General features: G+C 41.4%; 3 protein-coding genes across 5 annotated transcripts in view; 2 read left to right on the top strand and 1 right to left on the bottom strand.

Annotated features, from left to right (window-relative positions):
- The first annotated feature begins 5,727 nt into the window (after positions 1-5,727).
- Positions 5,728-10,625, top strand: naa20 (N-alpha-acetyltransferase 20, NatB catalytic subunit). The gene is made up of 6 exons (XM_007255442.4): positions 5,728-5,872; positions 7,223-7,247; positions 8,514-8,604; positions 8,741-8,876; positions 10,046-10,191; positions 10,293-10,625. Exons 1-6 carry the CDS (start codon positions 5,820-5,822, stop codon positions 10,376-10,378), a joined length of 537 nt encoding a protein of 178 aa, XP_007255504.1. The 5' UTR covers positions 5,728-5,819; the 3' UTR covers positions 10,379-10,625.
- Positions 10,626-10,718: 93 nt separating this feature from the next.
- On the bottom strand, positions 10,719-18,094 carry crnkl1 (crooked neck pre-mRNA splicing factor 1). The gene is made up of 14 exons (XM_007255443.4): positions 17,914-18,094; positions 16,286-16,438; positions 16,089-16,180; positions 15,828-15,986; positions 15,537-15,703; positions 14,836-15,014; positions 14,573-14,743; positions 14,290-14,481; positions 13,678-13,737; positions 13,476-13,556; positions 13,129-13,368; positions 12,908-13,009; positions 11,745-11,993; positions 10,719-11,149 (listed from the first exon to the last, which is right to left on the bottom strand). The coding sequence occupies exons 1-14, from the start codon at positions 17,959-17,961 to the stop codon at positions 10,814-10,816; spliced, it is 2,229 nt and encodes a 742-aa protein (XP_007255505.4). The 5' UTR covers positions 17,962-18,094; the 3' UTR covers positions 10,719-10,813.
- Positions 18,095-18,144: 50 nt separating this feature from the next.
- cfap61 (cilia and flagella associated protein 61) overlaps positions 18,145-24,442 on the top strand; it is a 148,706-nt gene continuing 142,408 nt past the window's right edge. Inside the window, exons 1-2 of one of the 3 annotated variants that reach the window (XM_007255444.3) lie at positions 18,145-18,198; positions 23,484-23,632. In XM_007255444.3, the coding sequence (XP_007255506.3) occupies positions 23,490-23,632 (143 nt within the window). In that variant the 5' untranslated portion in view covers positions 18,145-18,198; positions 23,484-23,489. Of the gene's footprint in view, positions 18,250-22,509; positions 23,197-23,483; positions 23,633-24,442 lie in introns of those variants that run through there. The other 2 variants (XM_007255445.4, XM_022684655.2) reach the window with 2 other exon arrangements.

Below are 24,442 nucleotides of genomic sequence, written 5' to 3'. Positions count from 1 at the left end.
GACAATAAAGTGTATAAGACTGCTTCTGTAACTGTTGTCGATGTGTGAGGCAGCCATCTTGGATTTTGAACTTGGGGATGGTGAGGTTCTTCAGATCCGGTTTTTGTGGTGCTGCTGCTTTCTCTTTTAGAGCTTAGATTCTCTGCCCGAACCCGACCTGACCCGAGGACCAACCCGAAATCGGGCTCCTATTTTTATTTTATATAAAGCTCTGGTGTGATATTCACAATGTTGCTAAGTAACCAATTATTATTGTTCACTAAAGCGAACGAAATAGCGAAAACTGAAAGTGAAAATGAATCTAATAAAAACGGTAATTAAAAGGAAAAAACATAACTATCTCGAACTGTATTTTGTGTTTATAAAACTAACTAAAACGAACTGAAATTACTGAAAGAATACACTAATTTTCGTGTTTAATTTATTCATACGCGCTGTTGTACAGCGGAGTTGTACAGCGGCGGTGTTGTGCCGAGTGCGCTGCACCTCGGGGTCCGTTAGTTCTTGTGTAAAGCGCTCGCGCTAGCCGCAAAATACGACAGAAAACACTGAAACTGCAGAATTATGTATGGGATTACAATATGAGCGCCAGGCAGATGAAAGAGAAACAGGAGATACAGTGTGTGAGAACATTTGCCTGTGAGTAGCTCATACCAGAACAGGTAAATCTCTCTCTCTCTCTCTCTCTCTCTCTTTCTCTCTCTCTCTTTCTCTCTCACGTTTCTTAGATTGATCTCTCTGATGAGATGTGTGAAAACTAATAAAAACTAGCAAGCCCACCCTAAAAACTCTTGGAGGTGACAAGAGCAGCCAGATCCAGCTCCACTCCAGGACCCAGTCGAGTACCCTACAAGGTGTACAAACGCTGCCCAAACCTCCTCAGAAATCTCTGGAAGTTGCTGCGAGTGATTTGGAGGAGGGGGACCATCTCAGATCAGTGGAGGCAGGCGGAAGGCGTCTGGATACCCAAGGAGGAGAACTCAACTAGGCTGGAGCAGTTCCGATCCATCTCACTTCTCAGCGTGGAGGGAAAGATCTTCTTCAGTGTTCTTGCCAGAAGGACGACAGACTTCCTCCTGAAGAACAAATACATTGACACTTCAGTACAGAAGGGGGGCATTCCTGGAGTCCCTGGCTGCCTGGAGCACACTGGAGTGGTCACCCAGCTAATCAGAGAGGCTCGTGAAGGGAATGGAGACCTGTCAGTGCTTTGGCTGGACCTAGGTAATGCATATGGGTCAGTCCCCCACAAGCTAGTAGAAATCACTCTGAACCACTACCACATACCCCATAAGATCAAGGACCTCATCCTGAACTACTATGGGAACTTCAGGCTGAGAGTGACTTCAGGTAGCACAACATCCAACTGGCATAGGCTAGAGAAAGGGATTATTACAGGCTGTACAATCTCAGTCATCCTGTTTGCCCTTGCCATGAGTATGTTGGTGAAGGCAGCTGAGACAGAGTGCAGAGGCCCCCTGTCCAAGTCTGGAGTTCGACAGCCCCCCATCCGAGCCTTTATGGATGACCTGACGGTCACCACTACATCTGTGCCTGGATGCCGGTGGATCCTTCAGGGCCTGGAAAAGCTCATCAGTTGGGCAAGGATGAGTTTTAAACCATCAAAGTCCAGGTCCATGGTCCTGAAGAGGGGGAAAGTGGTGGACAAGTTCCGCTTCTCTGTGAATGGTGTGGTAATACCATCCATCACTGAAAAACCAGTCACAAGCCTGGGCAAGGTTTTTAACTGTAGCCTCAGAGACACAGCATCAGTCCAATCCACCATCAAGAAGCTCGAAGCCTGGTTGTCCACCGTGGACAAGTCCGGCCTTCCCGGAAAGTTCAAGGCATGGCTATACCAACATGGCATTTTGCCCCGTATCCTCTGGCCTTTGCTGGTGTACGAGGTGACCATGTCAACTGTGGAGACCATGGAAAGAAAGATCAGCTCCTATCTCCGAAGATGGCTGGGCCTACCACGAAGTCTTACAAGTGCAGCGCTGTATGGAAAAAGCAACAAACTACAGCTTCCTTTCAGCAGCCTGGAGGAGGAATTCAGAGTCTCTCGCACGAGAGAGGCACTAGTCTATCAAGATTCCAGTGATACCAGAGTTGCAGCAGCAGGCATAGTGGTAAAGACAGGCAGGAAGTTCAAGGTTCAAGAGGAGCTGGAGCTGGCAGAGTCCCGGCTAAGACACAGGGCTCTGTTGGGCACGGTGGCCATTGGACGAACAGGACTGGGGTTTATTCCTCAGCCACGCTGCGACCTGGCCCAGGGAAAGGACAGACGCCATCTTGTCCTGGAGGAGGTGCGGGCAGGGGTTGAAGATAAGAGGACCAGCAGGATGGTGAGCATGCAGCAGCAGGGAGCATCGACAAGGTGGGAAGGAGTGCTGGAAAGGAAGCTGACCTGGAATGAAATCTGGAAGGCAGAACCACAGCGCATCAAGTTCATGGTCCAAGCTGTGTATGACGTGCTACCCAGTCCAGCCAACCTGCACACCTGGGGAAAAAGTGACCTACCCACATGTCCTCTCTGCCCAGGAAGGGGCACACTGGAACATATCCTTAGCAGCTGCCCAGCAGCCCTCAGTGGAGGCCGCTATCGCTGGCGTCATGACCAAGTATTGAGGGTAGTGGCTGAGACTACTTCCACTGCAGTTGCCAACAACAAGCACATCCACAGCCAGAGGTCAGTATCCTTCGTAAAAGCTGGAGAAAAGCCACGAGCACAGCAGACATCACCAGCCAGCCTAATTTCATCTGCATCAGACTGGGAAATGAGAGTGGACTTGGGTAGGCAGCTCAAGTTCCCAGAGTATGTGACATCAACTTCTTTAAGACCAGACCTGGTGCTTACATCTCTCTCATCCAAGCAGGTACTCTTACTGGAGTTAACAGTCCCCTGGGAGGACCACATGGAAGAGGCTAATGAACGCAAGCAACTCAAGTACCAAGAGCTGGTAGAGGAATGTCAAAGGAAAGGCTGGAAAGCCCTCTGTGTGCCAATAGAGGTGGGATGTCGAGGCTTCGCAGCCCGCTCCCTATGCAAGACCTATACCCTCCTTGGCGTCACAGGAGCTGCAAAAAGGAGAGCTATCAAGTCCACTACAGAGGCTGCAGAGAGAGCCTCAAGGTGGATTTGGATCAAAAGGTCCGAAACGTGGGCCAAAGCTGCTGGGACACAAGTCGGGGTCTGATCAGCCCTGGCTGGGTCGCCTGAGGGAGGGTGTCTGATGTTGTGAGACCCGAAACACCTAAGGATCTCAGGAAACATCACTGATGATGTGTCCCAGTGCATCCCCAGATGTATCTACACACCTGAACAGAAATAAATAAATAAATAAATAAAATTAAACTATAATAAAAATGAAAAATGTAATCACCTAGCTCTAGCGGCTGGGTCGGGTCGGATTTTTTGGGCCAGATCTAAGCTCTATTCTCTTTTGGTGAAGCTGTTATATTAATACAATTTTAACGGTCATTAGATTGTTGTTTTTGTCCATTATTTTGTTTTGTTTATATATACATATTTCCTTTGAGTGTGGCTTGGTTTGTTTAATTTCATCCCCAGACGCGCTTTTCCGTTTTTTTCAGTATTACAAGTTTTAGTACTTTTCTTTGGTTCTGTGAAGAATTTCGTTTTTATTTTTTGTAATTCGTTAAATTATATTTGTCAACATTTTGGGTTCATTTTCGTTTGTTATTTTTGTAATAATAATATTAAATGCATAATTGATTTCCTTTTTTTGACGGGCGAATAATAAAAAGTAACGCATAGTTACTTTAACTGGTAACTAATTACTTTTATAGTGGAGTAACTCCGTTAGTACCTCAGTTAAGTAACGAGTAACTATATCTAATTACTTTTTCAAAGTAATGTGCCCAACACTGTTAAAAAACCTAGGCCTTGTGCCTACGACCGCAGCACAGCAGTGCCAATTTTACACACTATAGCTGTCCCTCTTCTGTATTATTGCTTAATTAATAAAGCCTATAGAGTCTGCATTTTAGTTGGCAAAATAGTCCATAAACCTATCTAGAAATGCTTTGTGCCAATATTACACATTAAGGCACAAACCTCAAGCGTAATATTTTGATTATACCACAGTTCCATTTTCAATGTTTATTGAAAGATTTTGAGTTAAAGAGGACGAGAAAATACAATCTGTTTGGTTATAAAAACTATGCATGTTAAAATAGTTTACAATGAAAGCAATAAAACATTACTGCTCTGTTTGTAGCTGCGCTGTTTGGTTTGTAAGCGCTGCATTGTTTCTGGGTTACCTGTATGTGGTGCATACCTGTCAAGTCTCCCGTTTTGGCCGGGAAACTACCGTATTTTACTCCTCTTTCCCTCCGTCCTCCCGTTTTAGTATTTTACCGTGAATTTCCCGTATTATATTAAAATTAAAAAATATATATATTATTGAGGAGACAGGGCACTGACCGCTCTGTGTCTCTTAACCAATCGTGGAACCGGTTCAAGGAGAAAGTCACGCCTTTCAGGAGAAACAGCCAATCAGATGGCAAAGGATGGTCAGTGTGGGGAAGCCACAGGCAGCTAGTCGGAGCAGCTGATGTTAAAACATATCTGGATATTCAGCGATTTTTCTAAAAGAAAGGTAACGGTAGGCGGCTAATCATGAAAACTGTGATAAGATTTTTCTGATAGCTGCTAAAAAAACACTCGTCTCCGAAATAAATCACACAGATTAAACCTTTTAAAATAAAAAAATTACAGCTTGTGACTCAGCTTAACTAGAGGACCGAAATGAACTGAACTGATCAGGGGTGGAGTGATCAAAAGAAAGAAGTACTAACTAAAAATTATTAATTGTGTAGGCCACTTAGGACTAATTTTTACTGATGGAATATATCTGGTCCATGTCCTTTTAGTAAAAGCTCATGATACTATTTTAAGGTCACCAACAGTCATTTTGCAGAATTTGTGCACCCTTTGTTCAATTTTAAATCTATTAAATAAATAAAAAATATATTATATAAAAGAGTGCATTTATGCCAAAAAAGACATGAAATCTTAACTTTTCTTAAATATCTAGAAAAGGGTTTTTAATTTGGCTGTATTAAAAGAATGACATATGTAGGAATGTCCACAACATTTCAGATTCTGATAATCTAATTGTAGTGTGTAAGTGGTTCACATGTGGTAATTTTAGATTTTTTGTAAACCTGTCCTAAAATGTAAGGGATACTGAACCTTCGTTGGGCTGGTGGGACGACTTTAAGCGGACAGAGGAAAATATCCCTTATTTTTAAATCTAAAACTTGACAGGTATGATGTGGTGGAGTAATACATGGAGAGCTCCAGTTACAGTGCATTACCAGCTGATAATGGCACTTATAGAATGCCTCTCAGCCACTCACACTGCAGGGTCAGAACTAACTGTGGTATAATAATAATAAGGGTGATATTATAGTAAATCTCATCACTTGCCAATTGGGGGCCAGCCCTGAATCAGTAAAGGTCAGTGGATGTATTTTGGAAAGCTATTAAAATAAAAAATAAGTCCTTTTGATTTAGATTTAGTTATAATAAATTAACTGAAGTCACCCTCTATAGGCCATTATCCTAAAGGGGTCATAGGAGATTTTACCACAGGAGGCCATATAGCATCATGATAAATTATTAGTTATTAGAGCTGTTTTGTAAATAAAACTACAAGACTTGAGCGGGCGCAGTTTGCTCTCCGGTCGCCAGGCGGCGCCTCTCTCTGCAGAGCTTCAGTTTAATGTGAGGGACGGAGGATCTCCAGGCTACAACCGACTGAGGCTGAGTTACAGAAACAGCGAAGACAATGACAACATTACGGGCTTTTAACTGCGACGACCTGTTCAAATTTAACAACATGTGAGTTCTTCTTCATTGTGAGAGCGAGTATTTCTCTGATTTTAGGAGTCAAACTGGACCAGAGTGAAGAGAAACGAGGGGATATCTGGGTAACCTAGCCAGTAAAGCTAACTAGCAGTGTTAGCAGTGCAGCTAACGAGTCTACTGAGTCTAGTGTTATAAAGTCTGTGTAACCCCTCTGCAGGGTTTAGTGTTTAATCATTATAACAGCTAAAGCGTGTGTCAGAACACTTCAGCATATCATTAAGAGTGTTTCTGTATTTCTAATTTACTGAGCTTAGTACAAACACGATCACACAGGAACTGAACCTCGCAGTGCTTCAGTTTGTTTATTAGCAAACCTAACGTTAACTATTATTGAGGAAAAACTAAAACTATAAGTTCACTAAAGCTGAAAATGTAACTAGGTAACTTTATGTGTCCGTTTCCTCCACTAAGTGGTAATAAGTCGTCTCTGATAGAAACAGTGGAACAGAAGATCCACTAACGTTAGAGGATAGGCAGCTAACCTTGTTAAGCGTTTATATCTTTTATTGTTGATGTTTATGGCTTACAGCCAATAAAAACCCAAAATTTAGCAAATTAGAATATTATATAAGACCAGCTGGTATTTGGGCAGTGAGCCAAGTCCTGCTGGAAAATAAAATCCACACCATAAAAGTTGTCAGCAGAGGAAAGCATGAAGTGCTGTAAGATTTATCGGGTAAACAAACCATCACTGATCATCAGTGAATTTTGCCTTTCATTTAAAAAAAAAATCAAGGCACACAGTCCAAGCTGCTTGAGGTCTAGTGTGAAGTTTCCACCAATCAGTGATGGTTTGGAGAGTCATGTCATCTGTTGGTGTTGATCCACTGTGTTATATAAAGTCCAAAGTCAGTGAAGTGTTTTCCCAGAAAATATTACAGCACTGCATTCCCTCTGCTGACAACTTTTATAGAGATGCAGATTTCATTTTCCAGCAGGACATTTTCCACAGCCCACACTGCCAAAAGAACCAATTTAATATTCAAAATGTCTGAGACACTGATTTTTAGGTTTTCACTGGCTGCAAGCTAAAATCAACAATAAAATAATCACTATGTGTAATATATCTATATAATGAGTTTCACAACTTTTCAATGATATTCTAATTCTAATGAGGTGCACTAGTAGATATTATAGTCTGTGCACATGTCATTACTTTTAAATAACAGGCTTTACATCAACACTTCTCACACATCTGGATTTATAGGAGGGGGCAAAATCTGGACATTGTAGTTAAAGAGCAAGTAACATATCTCTGTATAATGGTGTTAAATCAAGTTGGTACATTAACCATATCCTCTCTCATTTTTTTTGTTTTTGCAGAAACTTGGACCCTCTAACAGAGACTGTATCCTTTTTGTCATAACGTTACTGATCATACTGTAGCCACAGGTTGTGAGTGTCATGTACACTGTGTATTCACAGGTTTGTGTTTGTAGGCACCTGGTTCTCCAGTGTTCCTTTCTGAAACCAAGGATAATAATAGGAGGAGATACTACTGGAAAAGATTTTCACTAAAAATGGGAACATTGCTTTAAGGAATTCACCAAACTACTAGAAAATAAGTTAAGATAATCCTTTGTTAATACAACAGCAGGGAAATTGTAAACATTACAAAAGAAACATATATAACCCAGGCACTATATAAAATCTATATATACAAGAAAAGAAATACACGAGAATATAAAACTACCAAAATATACTATATATCTAGGAAAACCTAAGATTAGAGGACACATGGTTCCTCAGTATGTATGACCAGTGATATTGCACACAGGTTGATAGACATAGTCAATAAGTGGTAATACTGCACATAGCAATGGTGATGGTAAGACTTTGCTATACATGGTTGTTTTAGATATTGTGCATAGTATAGCAGCACTAAAGCAGAAATAAGCAGCACACAGTTGTAAATAGTAAACTGCTGTCTAGTAAGAGCAGCGTGTGTTATACAGTCTGACAGTGGCCAGAAGGTTGGACCTGCGGTATCTCCATTTTACACACACTTAAATCACACAAGTTCTGATGTTGGATGATCTTTTTGTATCATAATCAGCACTTCAGTGCATACCAGCGATATTTAATGGGGCTCAGTTACTTCAGATGCTCTTTCTAGCCCTTTAGTGCACATTTAAACATTATGGGAATGTACATTTAAAAGAAAAAATAGGAAAAGGAGTATGATCAGTCAGAGAAATCATGAACAAGCAAATAAAAGCCTAAATACTTAAACAGAAGATGGACAGAAGAAAACTCTTTCATACGGTTGCCAGGAATGATTGGATCTGCATATAATAAGTGTGCTACTTAATAATCATGCACTGGGAATTGGAGTCCTTTTGCTCGTGTGGCTGCTTCTGAGTGCTCTGATCTGTTGGCAGTGATTTCTGTGGAGGTTATACATGTCTATGCATGCTGTTAAATGTTTAGTTCCTCAATTAGAGGGGCTGTGGGAAATCTTATTGGGCCAGGTTCATAGACTGTATATAAGGTCCATGTCTGTAAAGATCTGGTCCATGTCTAGGCTTGGTCTCTGTATAGAGTATGTAGGTTGTATTTGCATCACAGGTCCCAATACCTATGCAGTCTCCTTCCTTAACTGTTTGCTTCACAGTATGGAATTCCCTTTTACTTGCAGTATCTGGCACATTGGCCAGAGTATTTCATCGTGGCAGAAGCTCCAGGTGGAGAGCTGATGGGTTACAGTGAGTCTAACTTATTTATTTATAATACAGCATTTAAGGCAAATATTTGGTTTAAAACAATGGTCAAGCTGGACAGATAAATGGAACATTGTGGAAGACAGTCATTACCTTTTCCTCTTGTGTCCTGTCTCTGAAGTCATGGGAAAGGCTGAAGGCTCAGTTGCGAGGGAAGAGTGGCACGGCCATGTTACTGCACTCTCAGTGGCTCCTGAGTTTAGACGACTGGGGCTCGCTGCCAAGCTCATGGAAATGCTGGAGGAAATCTCAGAAAGGTACTGTTAATCGTAAAATCCATTGCATTGTTCAATACTCCCAAGTCTCCCAATTCAATACACACAGGCATCACACTGTACATTCAATGGACGGGAGCAAAGGTTGTACTCCTTTTAGTACTGGCTGTTGTTTGTAATAAAACATCAAGTACTTCTATTAAAGAAGCAAGCACACGGTGTGGACATTCCAAAATGCTTTCTCAATATCTAGAGCATGGACAAAAAGCACTTATCTCCAAATTGATATGGATAATAGTTCACTTACACAATAGCACAGTGTTAAATTATGTTACACTGGGAAAGAAAACCTTCTAAATCCATACTTACACCACAGTGTAAAAACTGATTTTTGTTTTGTATATACTTGTGGTAACTCTGCTTTATCAATATAAATGGGAGTTCTCAGTGGTGAGGGATGGACTTAATTGTGTTCTCTCATTTACCACACCAGATTTAAATCATTAACTAGCCAACCTTATACAGATCACCAGTACCAAAAACAACTTGGATGATACAAAATGTATAATTGAGTGTAAACTGGTCAGATCATGCTACTTTGCTCAGACTAAAACAGGAAGCAGTTTTAGTTTACTTACACCATTTTATACAATTAACATTTTATTCACAGTTACTTTGTCTACCAGTATTTTTGGCAACAGAAACTTGTGCTGTACACCCGGTCTGGTCTTTTTTTTTTTTTTAACAAGTATACACTACTCAGTCAGGGGAACAGTGATCTAATGCTGTCTGACATAGTGTCAGATATACAGGCTGTTGAGAAATTCTGATGCTAAAACACTTGTGGCAGAGGTCCATGGGTCAGTGGTCATTCATATACTGAACGTCAATAAAAAAAAAATGCTGGATAGACATGTGGATAGATAAAATTTGAGACAGACTATTAGTTCAGTATTTAATTCCTGGAGCTAGATTAGGTTCCATATTTAGGCTTAACAGTCCGCTTTAAATAATGTAACTTAAGGTTCAACAAGACATTCCAGTAAGAGGCAGGTAAATAATGAGCTGCCATCAGCTTACGTCAGGTACCTTTGGATGCCGCATATGTAGTAGAAATAAAATAGTGAAACTATTATTCTTAATCATCAGTAAGATCTTCTTTGTTCATTTTAGTGTGGGGTAACTCTTTGGTGTGTGTTTCTCTCATGCAGGAAAGGAGGATTCTTTGTTGATCTTTTTGTCCGGGTGTCCAATCAAGTTGCTGTAAACATGTACAAACAGCTGGGCTACAGCGTCTACAGAACTGTAATAGAATACTACTCAGCAAGCAACGGAGAACCAGATGAAGATGCCTATGGTAAGTTATTTCACAGTTGAATCAGTAGATTATTTTAGATTAGTTTATTGACATTATAATGTACTAAACCAGTTACTGAAACAATTTGATTTTATCTGCAGATATGAGGAAAGCATTATCCAGAGATACAGAGAAGAAGTCCATAATTCCACTGCCACATCCTGTCAGACCAGAGGATATAGAATAACACTGAACAGTGGCTCTCTGACTCCCCCTGTACCCCATATTGGGAGAATAAAGCTGCAGGTTGTCATTCTTGCCTACAATGTTTCAGATGGAGCTTAAGGTTTATTTTTTTTGTAAATTAAATTTGTCAGAGGGTCACTGCTTTGTTAATCTTATTTAAACTGAACTCTGCTTGTTCTACCCTTCCAATGTCTGTAACTGCAGGATATATTCACGTTTTTTAAAGTTATTAAAAGATATTGACAAAAGTTGGGTATTGATTTGTTTTAAATGCTTTAAACACAGACTAATAATGGACAATAATAATGACAGTTGCATGATCTGACAACACATTTATGTATTTTTCTTTTTATTTTGTTATAAAAGAATAGTTTGTGGAAAAAAACATAAGGTCACATTAGTCCTTGGGGTTGTTGAAGAGAAAGAATTATCCATTTTACTCTTTCTCTGCAGAATCAGTTTTCTCATTCTCTTTTCTACCTTCACTCTTTTCTTCATCACTCTCGCTGTCACTGCTGCTAGTGCTACTGACACTGTCATCACGATCGTCATACATGTCTTTAGGCTCCTGTATTTCTGTTTCCTCGTCTTCTTTTGGCTTTGAAGGGGCATCAATCTCCTCTGTTTCTGCCTCGTCTTCCTCCTGTGGCTCCGGCTCCTCTTGCTGCTGTTTTTTCCACATTTTGGCCATTGCCAGCAGTTTAAGGTTGGGCTGGTTAGCAGCATCCTCTGGAAAGATGTAGTCGTAATATTCCTCCCATCCTGCATCCGACTGGGAAAAAAAAAAAAAAAACACTACTATTAAGTGCAAGAATACAAAACCAGTAGATATGAACAAAGGGTGGTTACTTAACTGCATTTATTTTACAGAGTTGTAATTGATTATAGTCAACAACATTAACATACAATTCATGCTTAGTGTATAGTTTGTTGTTCATACTCAGTGCAAAAAAAAAAATGAATGGGGACTTTACCAATTAATTGGATTTTTAATTTTCAATGTAATTTTATTGGAAGGTATTAAAAACTACAACTTGGCTGTAGCTAGATTTTAAGTTTATGATAAATAAAATTGTAATGTAAGTTAATACCATATACTGTGGTAATATTTTGACACAGTAGGGAAAAAGTGGATACTGCCCAAGCCTATATCAGGTGTTTATACTGAAGATTTTGCCTCCTGCTTATGACCTTAATGTTAAATATGAACACATACCATTAAATAAAAGACACTGCTACCTTTGAAAAATTGAAATGAGAATATGGCTCCAAAACTCACTAAAATAACACTAACCCTACATCTGGGCTGCAACTCTTTATACAAGACAACACACTGCATATTCTGTGTTCAAGGTAATCCCACTTACCCCATCCTCTGCTGTGAGTTTCCTCCTCTTCTTCACCTTCTCTGGCAGTAATTTCCTCACTCTGTCCTTGTTGGCAAAGGTACCAAACTCCTGCTCAAAGTCTCTCCAGGACTCCAGCAGCATCAGTCGCTCCTCCTTCTCCTCACAGTTTCGCAAACTCTTATTGGATTCCTCATACACCTGCCTGCACCTCTGCAGCCTGTCCTCACTGTCCACAGAAAGCTCAAACTGGGCATAACTGATCCAGACCTGCAGAAGAAAGAAACATGTAGACGAGTTACTCATTAATGAGTTTGAGAGAGGAACTTTACAATTTGTATTAAATATGTAATGATTGTTTTAGATTTTAGATAAATAGGGAGAAACAAATTATAAGCAGGATAAACCATGATACATTTTCTTAATCCACAACATTTTACCATAAAATATCCATAATATTTCTTTACTTTTTTTTGCAGCATGTTACATGTTACAGTATGTAAAGTATAAATATGCCTACCCAAAAGAATACATGATGCACTGCTAAACTGAAATAAATCCAAAATACAGATTTTTTTTTTACCAACTCCTACTTACTTTTCATTAATAATTCTAGAATTACTCTTTACAATTAACTGTGGTATCTAGGCACTGTAGTCCACCACTTGACTTAAGAACCACACAAGCTAACCCCATCCTGACAAGCCACATCCTACTTTGAGCTCAAAATATGGAATTGTAAATCCTTGGAGGAATGGTCAGCCATGGTGAAGAGGAACATTTTGATTAGTTCTTTCAACCAATAATCATATATGGGAGAAATCAGCTTTTTTATTTAGTTTTGTAAGCTATTTTATGTTAAGTAAATCTAAATAAAGCACATAAAACATTTTAGTTTTTAGTGTGACAAAAATTAAATAGAAAAAAATAAACATTCATATGGTTATTTATTCAAGGTTTAACTTCGCTCACGGTGCCCATATAGTTGCAGGAGACTATAACATGAGTGTGGATGAATCCACAGAGATGAGTATGTGTTCTGTTAAATATACAACAGAAACAAGTAAAATCTGACAGAACTTCACAGAAGCAGATTTCTTTTTCAACAGTAACGAAATGAAATATCTGCGAGCCATCTGCTCCTTTAAAACATCTGTGGGGGGGAAACAGGGAAAAGTCCTTACCTTGACATGCTGTGTCCGCTGCAATAGCCTCTTATAAAGCTCTCGTGTTTTGTCATACTCCTCCTGCTCAATCTCAAAGTCAATATAAGACTTCCACAGCACCTGGAAAATTTAAAGGCTTTCGATTAGGTTCACTATAGAACATCAGAGATATATCACTGCTCGAATGCTTTGTGAAGATTCACAACTGTAGGAAAATGAACTGAGGTGAGACAGATTACCTCTGGCATGTCTAGCCTCGGCTGACCGATGGCCAGCTCAAATATGGCACGTGCTCGCTCTGCATCACCCAGGATGGTCTCCAGCTCAGCAAATTTGATCCAGGTGGTGCAGTTTTCCGGACCGAACTCCAAATATTTCTCATACAGTTTCCTGCAGCGGTCAAACTCTCTCAGTTGCAGCTCCAGCTCTATGTAGCCCTTAAACAGCTTGTTTTTTGGGCATTTGCCTATGGCTGAACCCTGGTGTGAGAGTAGACAAGACAATCAGTCTCTGTGTATCTTATATGGTGTTAATAAAGCAGATATCAACCAATTAAATTGTGTAAAAAAAAAGTGTCAAAGCTCACCATGCCTCGTCTGGCATTCTGCAAGTTCTTCTGGCGAATTTCAAACTGACCATACAGCAGCCAGATTTTGGCAAAGGTGAACTGTCAAGAAGAGAAAAATTCAAGAAATATATGATAACATGCCAGAAATGCTGCACTATAGTATATTATATATTGTATTATGTTATATAATTCTAATAGTAATAGCTGTTGCGGCCCGTACCTTTTTGTGAGGGATAAGTTCCAGGCATGCTTGATACACCTGTCGTGTTCTTTCAGGATCCTGCCATGAAATTTAACAGTGAGTACACATTAGGAGGTGAATGATATGGTCCTAAAATAATATACAATATTTCAAAATGTGTTTACGATAAAAATATTCCTGGCGATAAGATAAAAACAAACATAAAAGATTATACTACTGCAACAAAACAATAAAACTAAAATACATGTAGACAAATAATCTTTTAGAATACTAAAGAGCAGAATATTTTGTGCATGCACATAAACTGCAAAAACATAAAAGTTTACAAAAATACCCTTCCATATTAACAGCAAATGGCAAAACAAATACAAAATAAGTCTTTCATGACAGATTACAGCTATCACCACAAAATTAGATTTTTATCTTGAACAAAATTGACATACTTACAAAGTAAACCAAAATTTGGTAATTTTAGCATTTAGTCTAATCAGCTACAATATGTAACATTATAAAACATAAATACTGTAGTCCCTGCTAAATGAAAATGCTATGCTATGCTATGTGATAATGCCTGCATTCTGCAGCCTATTTAACATCACCAATCCTCCAGAAACACAAAGCAATACAAACCTTGACCTCCAGTTCCTCATACAGGGCATAGTTGATCCACAGGTAAATGTAGCGTCTCCAGTGCCTCTTTTCCTGTATGGGGGGCATGTTAGCAATGGCTCTTTCGTACACCTCTCTAACCGTGTCCACATCTGCATCACTCTCCACCAGGCGCAGGTAATCAAACCAGGCATCGTAGTTGTGTGGGTTTGCCTAAAAAAAAAGAGAAAATTATGATGATCCTAAAACTGCATTATCATCACTATACACACACATATTCTCCACCTTTTTAATTTCATCTTACCTTGACCTCTTCCTCATACTGAAATCTCCTTTTGCTGACAATGACATCCTCGATTCCTCTCCTGTCTCCAAACTTCTTCTCAAACACAGTGTAGTTCTTAAAAAGCTCCTGGGCCTGCTGTTTGGGGATTTTATCCAGGGCGTATTTATATATGACCCGAACCCGCTCAAACTGAAGAAAAACAATATTAATAAAAAGTTTAACTTCTGAAATGAACAGTAATAGGATGTGTATATTGTCTGGTCATCTTAGAATGACATTACCTCTTTCTGCTTCTCCTCAAATCTAGCAAAAGCCACAAAGAGGTTCTCATCAATGTGCTCTTCACCAAAGAACTCCACAGCTCTTTCAAACACCTTCCTCGCGTGAGCAATGTAGCCATGCTTATCCTCAAAACGAGCGTATTTGATCCAGTTCTTTATTTCAGGATGAACGATCACAAGTGCAGTGGAGTTAAAGAATGTAATCAGTTTGCTATGAGAGCCCACAATCAGGTACACATTTAACACTCACAGAACAAGTTAAATTAAACGGAATACTAGTGAAAAACAGAGTAAAAGAACATAATAACAAGAATGTAGCTGTAGCCAAATGGTACATAGTGTAACACAGATGATTTCATTTCATTTAATTTCAAATTTAAAAAATAAATAAATAAAAAATAAAGGTTTGAAAAATAAACCTCTAAACCTTACTGCAAATTAAAAAAAAAAATAAAGTGAATTTTATCCTGTTCTTCATTACACATCATTCTTTACTTTTTTTTAATTAATGATAAATAATGACCAAAACAATTTGAAAAACAAAAATACCATAACTTATTCTGTAATTTTACTATAGCCAACATTGGGTGATCAATGCAATCACATAACTCAGCAAACTGCAAAACTCATTAAAGATCAGGCAACTATTGCACACCATGCTACAATAAAATATCTAAAAGCTAAAATATATAAAAGGATATATCTCTCGTAGATGGTGCGGGCTTTGTCCACCTCCTTGTAGCGCAGCTCGAAGTTGATGTACGAGTGCCAGGCCTGTTCTTCTGGCTCCCACTCCATCCAGCGTTCAAACACCTGCCTGCAGCCGGCTACGTTCCCCAGCATCTCCTCCATGTAGCTGTATTTGTACCTGTAAATTCATTCACACCAAAGCTCACTACATGTAAATTGAAGCCAGTTTAGAATAAATGTTTTCAGTCTTCCTGTAGCAAATGTTTCTCTGTCAAAAAATTGGACAACAGAAGTGTTATTACCAGAACTGGTTGACTCTTGGCAGGATGGTTATGGCTCGGTCCCAGATGTTGCGAGCATGGTTGACCTGGCGACTCTTCATCTCCATTTCGGCATACTTCAGCCACAGTGTGACATTGCGGTGATCTACATCCAGCGCTCGCTCGTAAATAGAGCGAGCTCTTTAAACATGAATGACAGAAACAAAAGGTTTATTTTCATGTTCTTGAACATAAAAAACATGCATTTAAATATGAGTCTAACAGAATGATTAATGATAATACCTCTGGATTTCTTTCAGACTCTCCTCCCATTGTGCGTACTTTATCCAGTTGCTTATGACAGTCCTGTTCTTTCTGATATGGTCTTCAAATCCCTTTTGAGGTGATAAGAATATTGGTGATGGTTTAAACAGGAAGGTAAAATCAATGACTTTGTTAAAACAGATTGTTAGATTTTAACATGAAGCACGTTCTCTTACCTTGCGTTTTCGTAACTTGTAGTCATTTAACTCTTCTTCATCAGTGATCTTCTGTTTGGGTGGTGGAGGAAGAAGCTCGAGTTCTCTCTCCTTGGCTTCTCTCAGAAGCTGCTCAGCAGTTATCTGCACCTCTGCTGGGGCTTTATTTTTCACCTGTGGGAGCAAAAAAATGGTTAATTAAGCCACCAATGTTATGACATACTGCTAAAACTTAACACATAATATCCCATTTATTAATTATTTATCTATTAAAAACGACAAAATTGAATATTGTACTATATATATATTTTTTTATGAGTTTAAATTTAAAACACACTACTTTATATAGTCAGGTAAAATGCCATACTCAAAAACTGAACAGGATAAAACACTCTGCATTATATTTTAGAGTAGATAAGCTACACAACCACAATTACAATTACTTATCAAAAACATTTTTTCTCACTTTGAATGGTGTCCATACAGATATGCCATCACTATTATTTCATCTGCACTTTGGCTTAGTGGTTACCATGTTCATCTCCCAGCACTGGGGTTTTGGAATTAAGGCCCTATCTGGATGGAGTTTCCAGTTCAAAACATGAAGTGTTTCGTTGGTGTCTGAAAAAGCGCTGTATGTGTGTAACTTAATTCATTAACTACTATTTTTAACTACACACTATTATACAGTTAGATTCCACCAGCGGTACAGTGTTGTACCTTGCAGTTTGTCATGCCAAAAATATTTATCTATGTATGCCTTATCTGAAATTACCTATAAAATAAAAAATGTATTTATATTATTATGTATTATTTAATCTACGCATGCAGAAACTCAGATTTTCCATACGATACGAACACTTATTCACGATACACTAAAATGTCGATATATTGTGAAGCTCTACTTGCAGTATATGTTTTTTTCTATAGTTTTATACTCTAGTGTTAAAAGTTTAATACTTATTTGTTCCAGGTAGATATCAACACATGGTGGGGCTCCTATTACTGGAGGTTCAATTCCTATCTTCATTTATACAGAAGCAAGCTAGTTTCGAGTCTGGGGAAAACATACTCCAAAACCTAACTAGCTGCTACATTCTGCAGCCAGTGAAAGATAGATTTGCTGGACAATGAATACATACTAATGATAAACTTATGATAATGGCTCAAATAAGAGCTTAAAGTTATTGTGTTATTGTGACAATTTGATTAGCTAGCTAGCTTAGCTAACTACAGACCACACTCAACGGCAAACTTAGGGCTGTGCTCCAATTCGCCTATTTGAGTTCTAAGTAGGATACTTATCAAGTGTGTAGAAGTGAAGAAGAATGTTTCGCTGCACTTCAGCGGCTAGTACGTTAAACAACTGACTTAATCTAGCTTATTTCAGTTCAGCTCACGTCGTTGTTCCCAAGCTACTTAACGGTATGTGTGTACGAGAGTGTTTAGCATATTTAGCTCCGGTGAAATAGCCAGCTAACGTTAACTACCAGCTTACAACTGGTCCTTTCCCACTTTTGTTTTCTAGTTAGTGTGCGAGTGTGCAGTGCGCAGACCCTCCAATTGGTACACGTCCGTTAGCAACGTTAGCTTATCCTAGCTTATTTAGCTAACCAGCAGGTTTACTACTAACAGACACTAAAACTCACCTTGGCCACTTTGGGTATTCTCTGTTTCCCAGCAGCGGTGGACGCCATATCTGCAGAATACCTGACACCACAAAACTACAAGAACTCTGAGAGAAGACCAGGCTGTAAATATATAAACACAGAGAGCTTCAGCTAACTGGCTAACACTCTTCCACCATGGCCAGGGCTTCCGCCATTACGTTCGTCTACAAAACGGACGTCCAACGTAAGACGGAAACGTGCATACGTCATGACGCATGGTTGCCATGACAACAGGACGCCCAGCGCTAAAGTGGTTTTGAACTGGTTAGTTTGGATTAATTTACTCAGATTGTGTACATTTCTTTGCTCTTTTGGGTGAGTGACTTTCTTTCTGTTGAATTATCTTTTTACTATTTATTTTTCCTGACAAAACGACATTTTTTAGCTCAGAGAACTATAGGAGAATATAGTACAACCAAATGTGCAGGACATTTCGCTTTTAGGTCGAGTTGTGCTACCCTCTCAAACAGTGCTACCCCAGTGTATATTTAAACGTAAGAATTGTAAATACTCTCGGTAGGATTTGAAACGCCTAAATCAATAGTTATATCAGGATCCATTTAATGGTTAATCAGAGGTTTTGTTGCTCACATAAATTTGGTGCTCACATAAAATTTCCGCGCATGCGCACTGGTGTTAAGAAGCACATTTCGACACGTAGCACAATTCGACAGAACACCGCACAAAAACACTGCAATGTCCGAATGAACGCTGTATATAAACAAACAGAGCTGAGGGAGAAAGGATAAAATAAATGCACGCATAATTTTTTGTGTAGATAAATTACTAAATACGTTTTGTCATAAAAAGTACACACTTTAAATTATATCAGGGATCTATTTTCATATTCCCATGCATGAACATTTATTTGGGGCTGTTTCTGCATTTATTTATTTATTTAATTATTTACTTCCACATTTATTTATATGTGTATTTATTTAATCTCACATTTCTTCATTTATTTGTTTATTTTTACCTTTGTATTGTGGCGTGGAAGAGGAAGGAAGACCCGTGAGACTCATGCTGAATGCTCAACAGCTCCTTTATTGAACTGGCTTGCCACTCACTTACAGTCTTTAACAAGACTAGGAGAGCTAAAACCATACCCACAGAGCTCAAACAGCCCAAAGGCCACCAACACAGCTGTGTGTCTCCCAGATGGCAGATCCAGAGTGGTGCCCACCCTCTCTGCATAACCCCTCCCAAGGGAGATGCCCCACCCCTGTCATCCTCACACACAGGAGAACAGAACATGCCTGCAGGCAGCCACACACACAACCCAGAGCCGCCACATAGCCCCCCTCCCAAGGGTCAGCCGTCCCGGCGACCCCACCAACCCAACACAAACCCCGCGTACAACAGAACATTTTTTTATTTTTTATTTTTATTTTTTTACAATCAGTCGCAAACAAAGTCATTAAGGCGGGCGGGCGGCCTCCGTGCCCGCGGCGGCCTGGAGGGGCCGGGCACGGCACCGCCTGCCAGCGGCTCCGAAGAGCCAGAGTTCAGGTCAGGCACGAGTGCAAGGCCGGCAGGTTCCGCACCACCATCCACAGTGTCCGACAGTCTCGGCCTATAGGGGGCCAGCCTATCACGGTGCACAATCATAGTGCGTCTGCCCCACCGGATCTTATACACCAACTCCCCCAGCCTGGACAGCACCAAGCATGGACCCACCCAGGCCGACTGGAGCTTCGGGCACAGTCCCTTCTTCCGCTGAGGGTTATATAGCCAAACCCTCGCCCCCACCGCCAACGGGTCCCCAAAGCAGCGCGTGTCGTACACACGCTTCTGCTTCTGTCCGGCAGCAGACTGGTTGGAGCGCGCTAGACGGTTTGCTAATTCCAGCGAAGACATAAGGTCCGAGACAAAAGTGGGCGTGTCCGAAGCGTACCCGCCCCCGTCAGGAGGCGCCCCAAAAGCCAGGGAGACCGGCGTCCTCAGTTCGCGCCCGAACATAAGCAGAGCCGGCGTGAATCCCGTCATCTCCTGCACAGCGGAGCGACAGGCCAGCAGCACTACCGGCAGGTGCCTGTCCTAGTCACGCTGGTTCTTGTCCGACACCATGGCCAACTGCGCCGCCAGCGTGCGGTTAAAACGTTCCACCAGTCCGTCACTCTGCAGATGAAGGGGCGTCGTCCTGGTCTTATGGATTCCCAGGATGCGGCAGACCTCCGCCATGACCTCCGACTCGAAATTTCTCCCCTGGTCGCTGTGCAGTTCTTCCGGAACCCCGAATCTGCAAAAGAACTCCCGCACCAGGATATCCGCAGTAGTGACCGCCCCTTGGTCCGGCACCGCGTAGGCCTCTGACCACTACGTGAAATAGTCCATCACCACCAGAACAAAGCGATTTCCAGAGTCCGTCACCGGAAAGGGGCCCAGCACGTCCACGGCCACCCGCTCCATCGGGCTGCCGCACTGGTAAGGGTGAAGTGGGGCGCGGGGCGCCCTCGAGGGGCCCTTCTTGGCAGCGCACACGTCACAGCAGTGCACGAAGAGTTCCACGTCGGTTCTACACCCAGGCCAATAGAAGCGTTGCCTCAGGCGCTTCAGAGTCTTGGTGACACCAAAGTGCCCAGCCCCAGGTGACCCATGAACTCCCCGTAGGACCGATCCCCTAAGCGCCCGTGGTACCACCACCTGAAAAACGCGCCGCCCGTTCGCCGGATCCTCCCAGGTATGGCACAGCACGCCGTCGGACAAAGTCGGTTCCGTGCGCCAAGACATCATCCAAATAAACGACGCAGCACGACCGCGGAACCCCACATAAAACACGCTCCATAAGACGCTCAAAAGTAGCCGGCGAGTTACACAATCCGAATGGAAGCACCGTGAAATGCCATAGGGCTGAGCCGAGCGAGAAAGCGGTTTTCTCCCTATCCCCCGCCGCGAGGGGCACCTGCCAATATCCACTCCTCAGGTCTAACGAGCTGAACCAGGCTGAGCCAGACAGCTGGTCCAGCGTATCGTCGATCCTGGGGAGCGGGTAGGAGTCAAGCTTCGTGACAGCGTTAAGTCGCCGATAATCCACGCAAAAGCGCCAATTTCCATCCTTCTTTTTCGCAAGGACCACCGGGGACGACCACGGGCTGCTCGAAGGCTCAATAATGCCCGTACTCGCCATCTCGCGGACTAACTGCTCCGCCGCTACGCGCTTTGCTAACGCCAGACGGTGCGGCCTCAGCCTGATGGGCTGGGCGTGTGGCCACGCCCCCCGCAGCGCCAGCACTCCAGTTGGGCATCAGACTGGCTCCGACCCCACCTCTGCGAATCACGGGCAACCGGCGACGCCCCCCACGGTCCAGGATGGCTTGAGAGGATGAGTTCGGACCGCTCCGCCACCTCCACCGCGGACTCCAGGGTCTGCGGGTCGGCCAGCCTCACGTGTTTGCGCAGCTCGCTCGGCTCGAGGGCGCGCAGAAAGTGATCCAACGCGAGCCTCCTCTGGGCCGCTCGCGGAAACGTTGGGTAAGTTTGGCGGGTTAGCAGGGCCATCTCCGATGCCAGCACGCCCAGTGTCTCTCCCTGCTGTCGGCGTCTGTCCGCCACTAGCATTTTGGCGGCCGCCTCTGACGGTTGGCGGCTGAAACGTGTTCTCAGCGCCCGCGTCAGTTCGGGCAGCTCGCAGCGGCACTCGGCGGGGAGCTCGATCAGTACCCTCAGCACGTCGCCCCGCAGCGCCAGGCAGAGGTTGGCTGCCGTCTCGGCGTCCGTCCAGCCCGCACCGCCCGCCACGATCTCAAGCTGAGCTTCGAAGGCTGTTCAGTCAGCGCTGCCGTCGGAGAGGGTAAGGCGGGGTTGAGCCGTGAAGCCCGCCATCCCGGAGGCTTGCGCCGCCATCATCGCGCCGTCCGTTCCGCGAGTCGGCGCCGCTGTCCTTGCGCCATCCGCTCCGTGAGCAGCTGAGCAGGCGTTTCTCAACAAGAGGAATTTCGGCCTGAAATCGCTGCTCTGATTTTCGGTTCCTACTGAAGATTTATTCCGCCAGCAAAACGGAGAGAACAGAACTGAACTGAGCTGATCTGAGGTAAAATACTCCACTACACCAGCAGCTACCCCACTATAGTACTATCCTTACAGAATTACCTTTTTTTAGAAAACTATATATTAAAACTGAGGAAATTATTTATTAAATTAACAGATTTATGACAACTAAAGAATATTTTTTTTAAATTAACAGAACCTTTTATTGAAACAAAGGGAATTATTTATTAAAGTTAACATAACGATTTATTACAACTGAAGAAAGTATTTAATACATTTAACGTAACGATTTATTCAAACTGAGGTATGGAATTTGGAACGATTTAGTTAAAACTGAGAGAATTATTTATTACATTTTACAGAAAGATTTATTAAAACTGAGGGAATTATTTATTAAATTAAGAGAAAGACTGTTTATTAAATCAAGAGGATTATTTAATATATTTAAGTAAACATATTAATTACATCCAAGGAATTATTTATTACATTAAGTTAACAATATTTTAAATTATGGACAAATATATTTATATTATATAATATATTGTAAGAGAATGATTTACTACATTAAGGAAAATAATTTATTATATTTAAGTAAACCCATTTATTGTAATATGAAATAATTATGTTAAATAATTGTACTTAATAATAGTTATAAAATATATAAAGATTTATTGTTTGTGAAACGTCTGTACGACTGTTTATGGTTTAGGAATTGTGTAGATTGGCTGAACCCTTGTTTCTGTACGTGCCGTATTAGGAAAACGCCCACCAGCGACAGCTCGTTCTGAGTGAGACACGTCCACAAGCGACTCATCGCCTGTTGCACAGGCGACACAGAGCGATTTTATCGCGTTCGGTGTGAACGTACAGTAAGCCGGACGACGCGGCACATTATATTTAAAGTCCGCTAACTGCCCTGTACATTGTTTACTTCCGTTCAGAGGCGAAGCTTAGACATGATGCTGACAAAGTGGGCGGAGCTGGACGCACTGGACGTCCAACTCCGCCTTCCTGCAGGCTGCAGTCAGTACCCTCTCAAAATAACCGGAAAACAGCAAAAATGAGCCGTGGATACAGTTGCTTCAGGACGAGCATGTTCGTTTGGCGAATTTGAACTGACCTAGAGTACTGTCCCTGAAGTTGCTGCTGCTGGTATAAAAACACAATAGCAGCACTACTATGGAGACGAAATGAATCTGTTCATTCATTTTATCCTTATCCTGGAAAGGCTTTCCACCGAATGAACCAAAACCAATAAGGAAAACGCATCGATACGTAAGTGATGATAAAAGGATGTAGGAGTATCACACAAAGGTCTTTGTTGCGCTCCCTAAACTGCAGTATGAAAACAAAAATAAGCGGACCAAATATATACAATGTAGCAAACACATATGAACCTTGGTTCAGACCAGGGTCCGGACTTTCAGGGTTGAAAAGCAGGATTGGTCAGCTGGTGAATCAGTTATTCATTTATATGTGAATTTATTTATTCATACTTGTGTATGTTTTTTTTGTCCTCCATATGCTTGACGCTTTTGTCAGTGTGTTTGTTTTTTCTTTAGGTGAGCATGAGGGTCGTCACGTCCTCTTCTGGTCAGGTTGAGACTGTGACTGTCAGGCGCACTGAGTCTTCTGACGCTGAACAGATCTGTGAGCTGCTCAGTCCTACAGCTGCTGCTGTGTTCGGCAGAGTGAATGTGATCTATCTTCTGTGAGTACTGGAGACTGGGGTGGGAAATATGACTCTAAATTAATATCACCAAATATTAGAGTGTTTTTGATGATATTCTTGGCAAAATGACAAAACATTGATTTTTTTAAATTAATTTCAAGAATATACTACTGCAACAAAACAACCATTAAAATTGAAAATAATTTTTTTACAAATATAACAGTGTTCAAATAGAACAATATTGAATTTAATTAATACATTTAATATAAACAACAACGGAAAAAACATATACAGTACCAGTCAAAATTTGGACACACCATCTCATTCAATGTCAGTGTTTTTCTACATGGTAAATGAATATTTAAGTCATCCAGACTATGAAGGAACACATAAGGAATCATGTAGTAACCTAAAAGTGTTAAACAAACCAAAATACTCATTTAAGCATTTAGGTGGGGTGCTGTTAGCTTGTGGTTTCTGGGCTGGTAACTTTAGTAAACTTATGATGTGTAACCGAGATAACTCTGTAACAAGAAAGTTTTGTTTACTGGAACAATGTTGTCCCTGCATTTGGATGTCAGTGATGGGACCAGGAGGGATAAAACATAAACCCCAACTGGGTTGCAAACTTCATGTGTGCACTTGCTGGGACCTGTGTGAGATTTGATGGGAAGCAGATTTGGGTCCCAGTAAAAACACATACATAAACCCACTCATGTCCACCTGAAACCCACTTACCCCCCTTACACCCATGTTAGACCCACATGAGAATATTGTCTGGGTTGGTGGAGTTTTGATGTTTTCCTTTACTGTGTGGTCTTTTATTAACTGGACTGTTTTTTTTTATCA

Source organism: Astyanax mexicanus, chromosome 1 (assembly GCF_023375975.1).
Source record: "Astyanax mexicanus isolate ESR-SI-001 chromosome 1, AstMex3_surface, whole genome shotgun sequence".
Taxonomy (NCBI): Eukaryota; Metazoa; Chordata; class Actinopteri; order Characiformes; family Acestrorhamphidae; genus Astyanax; species Astyanax mexicanus.
This window is presented reverse-complemented; position numbering and strand designations above follow the sequence as displayed.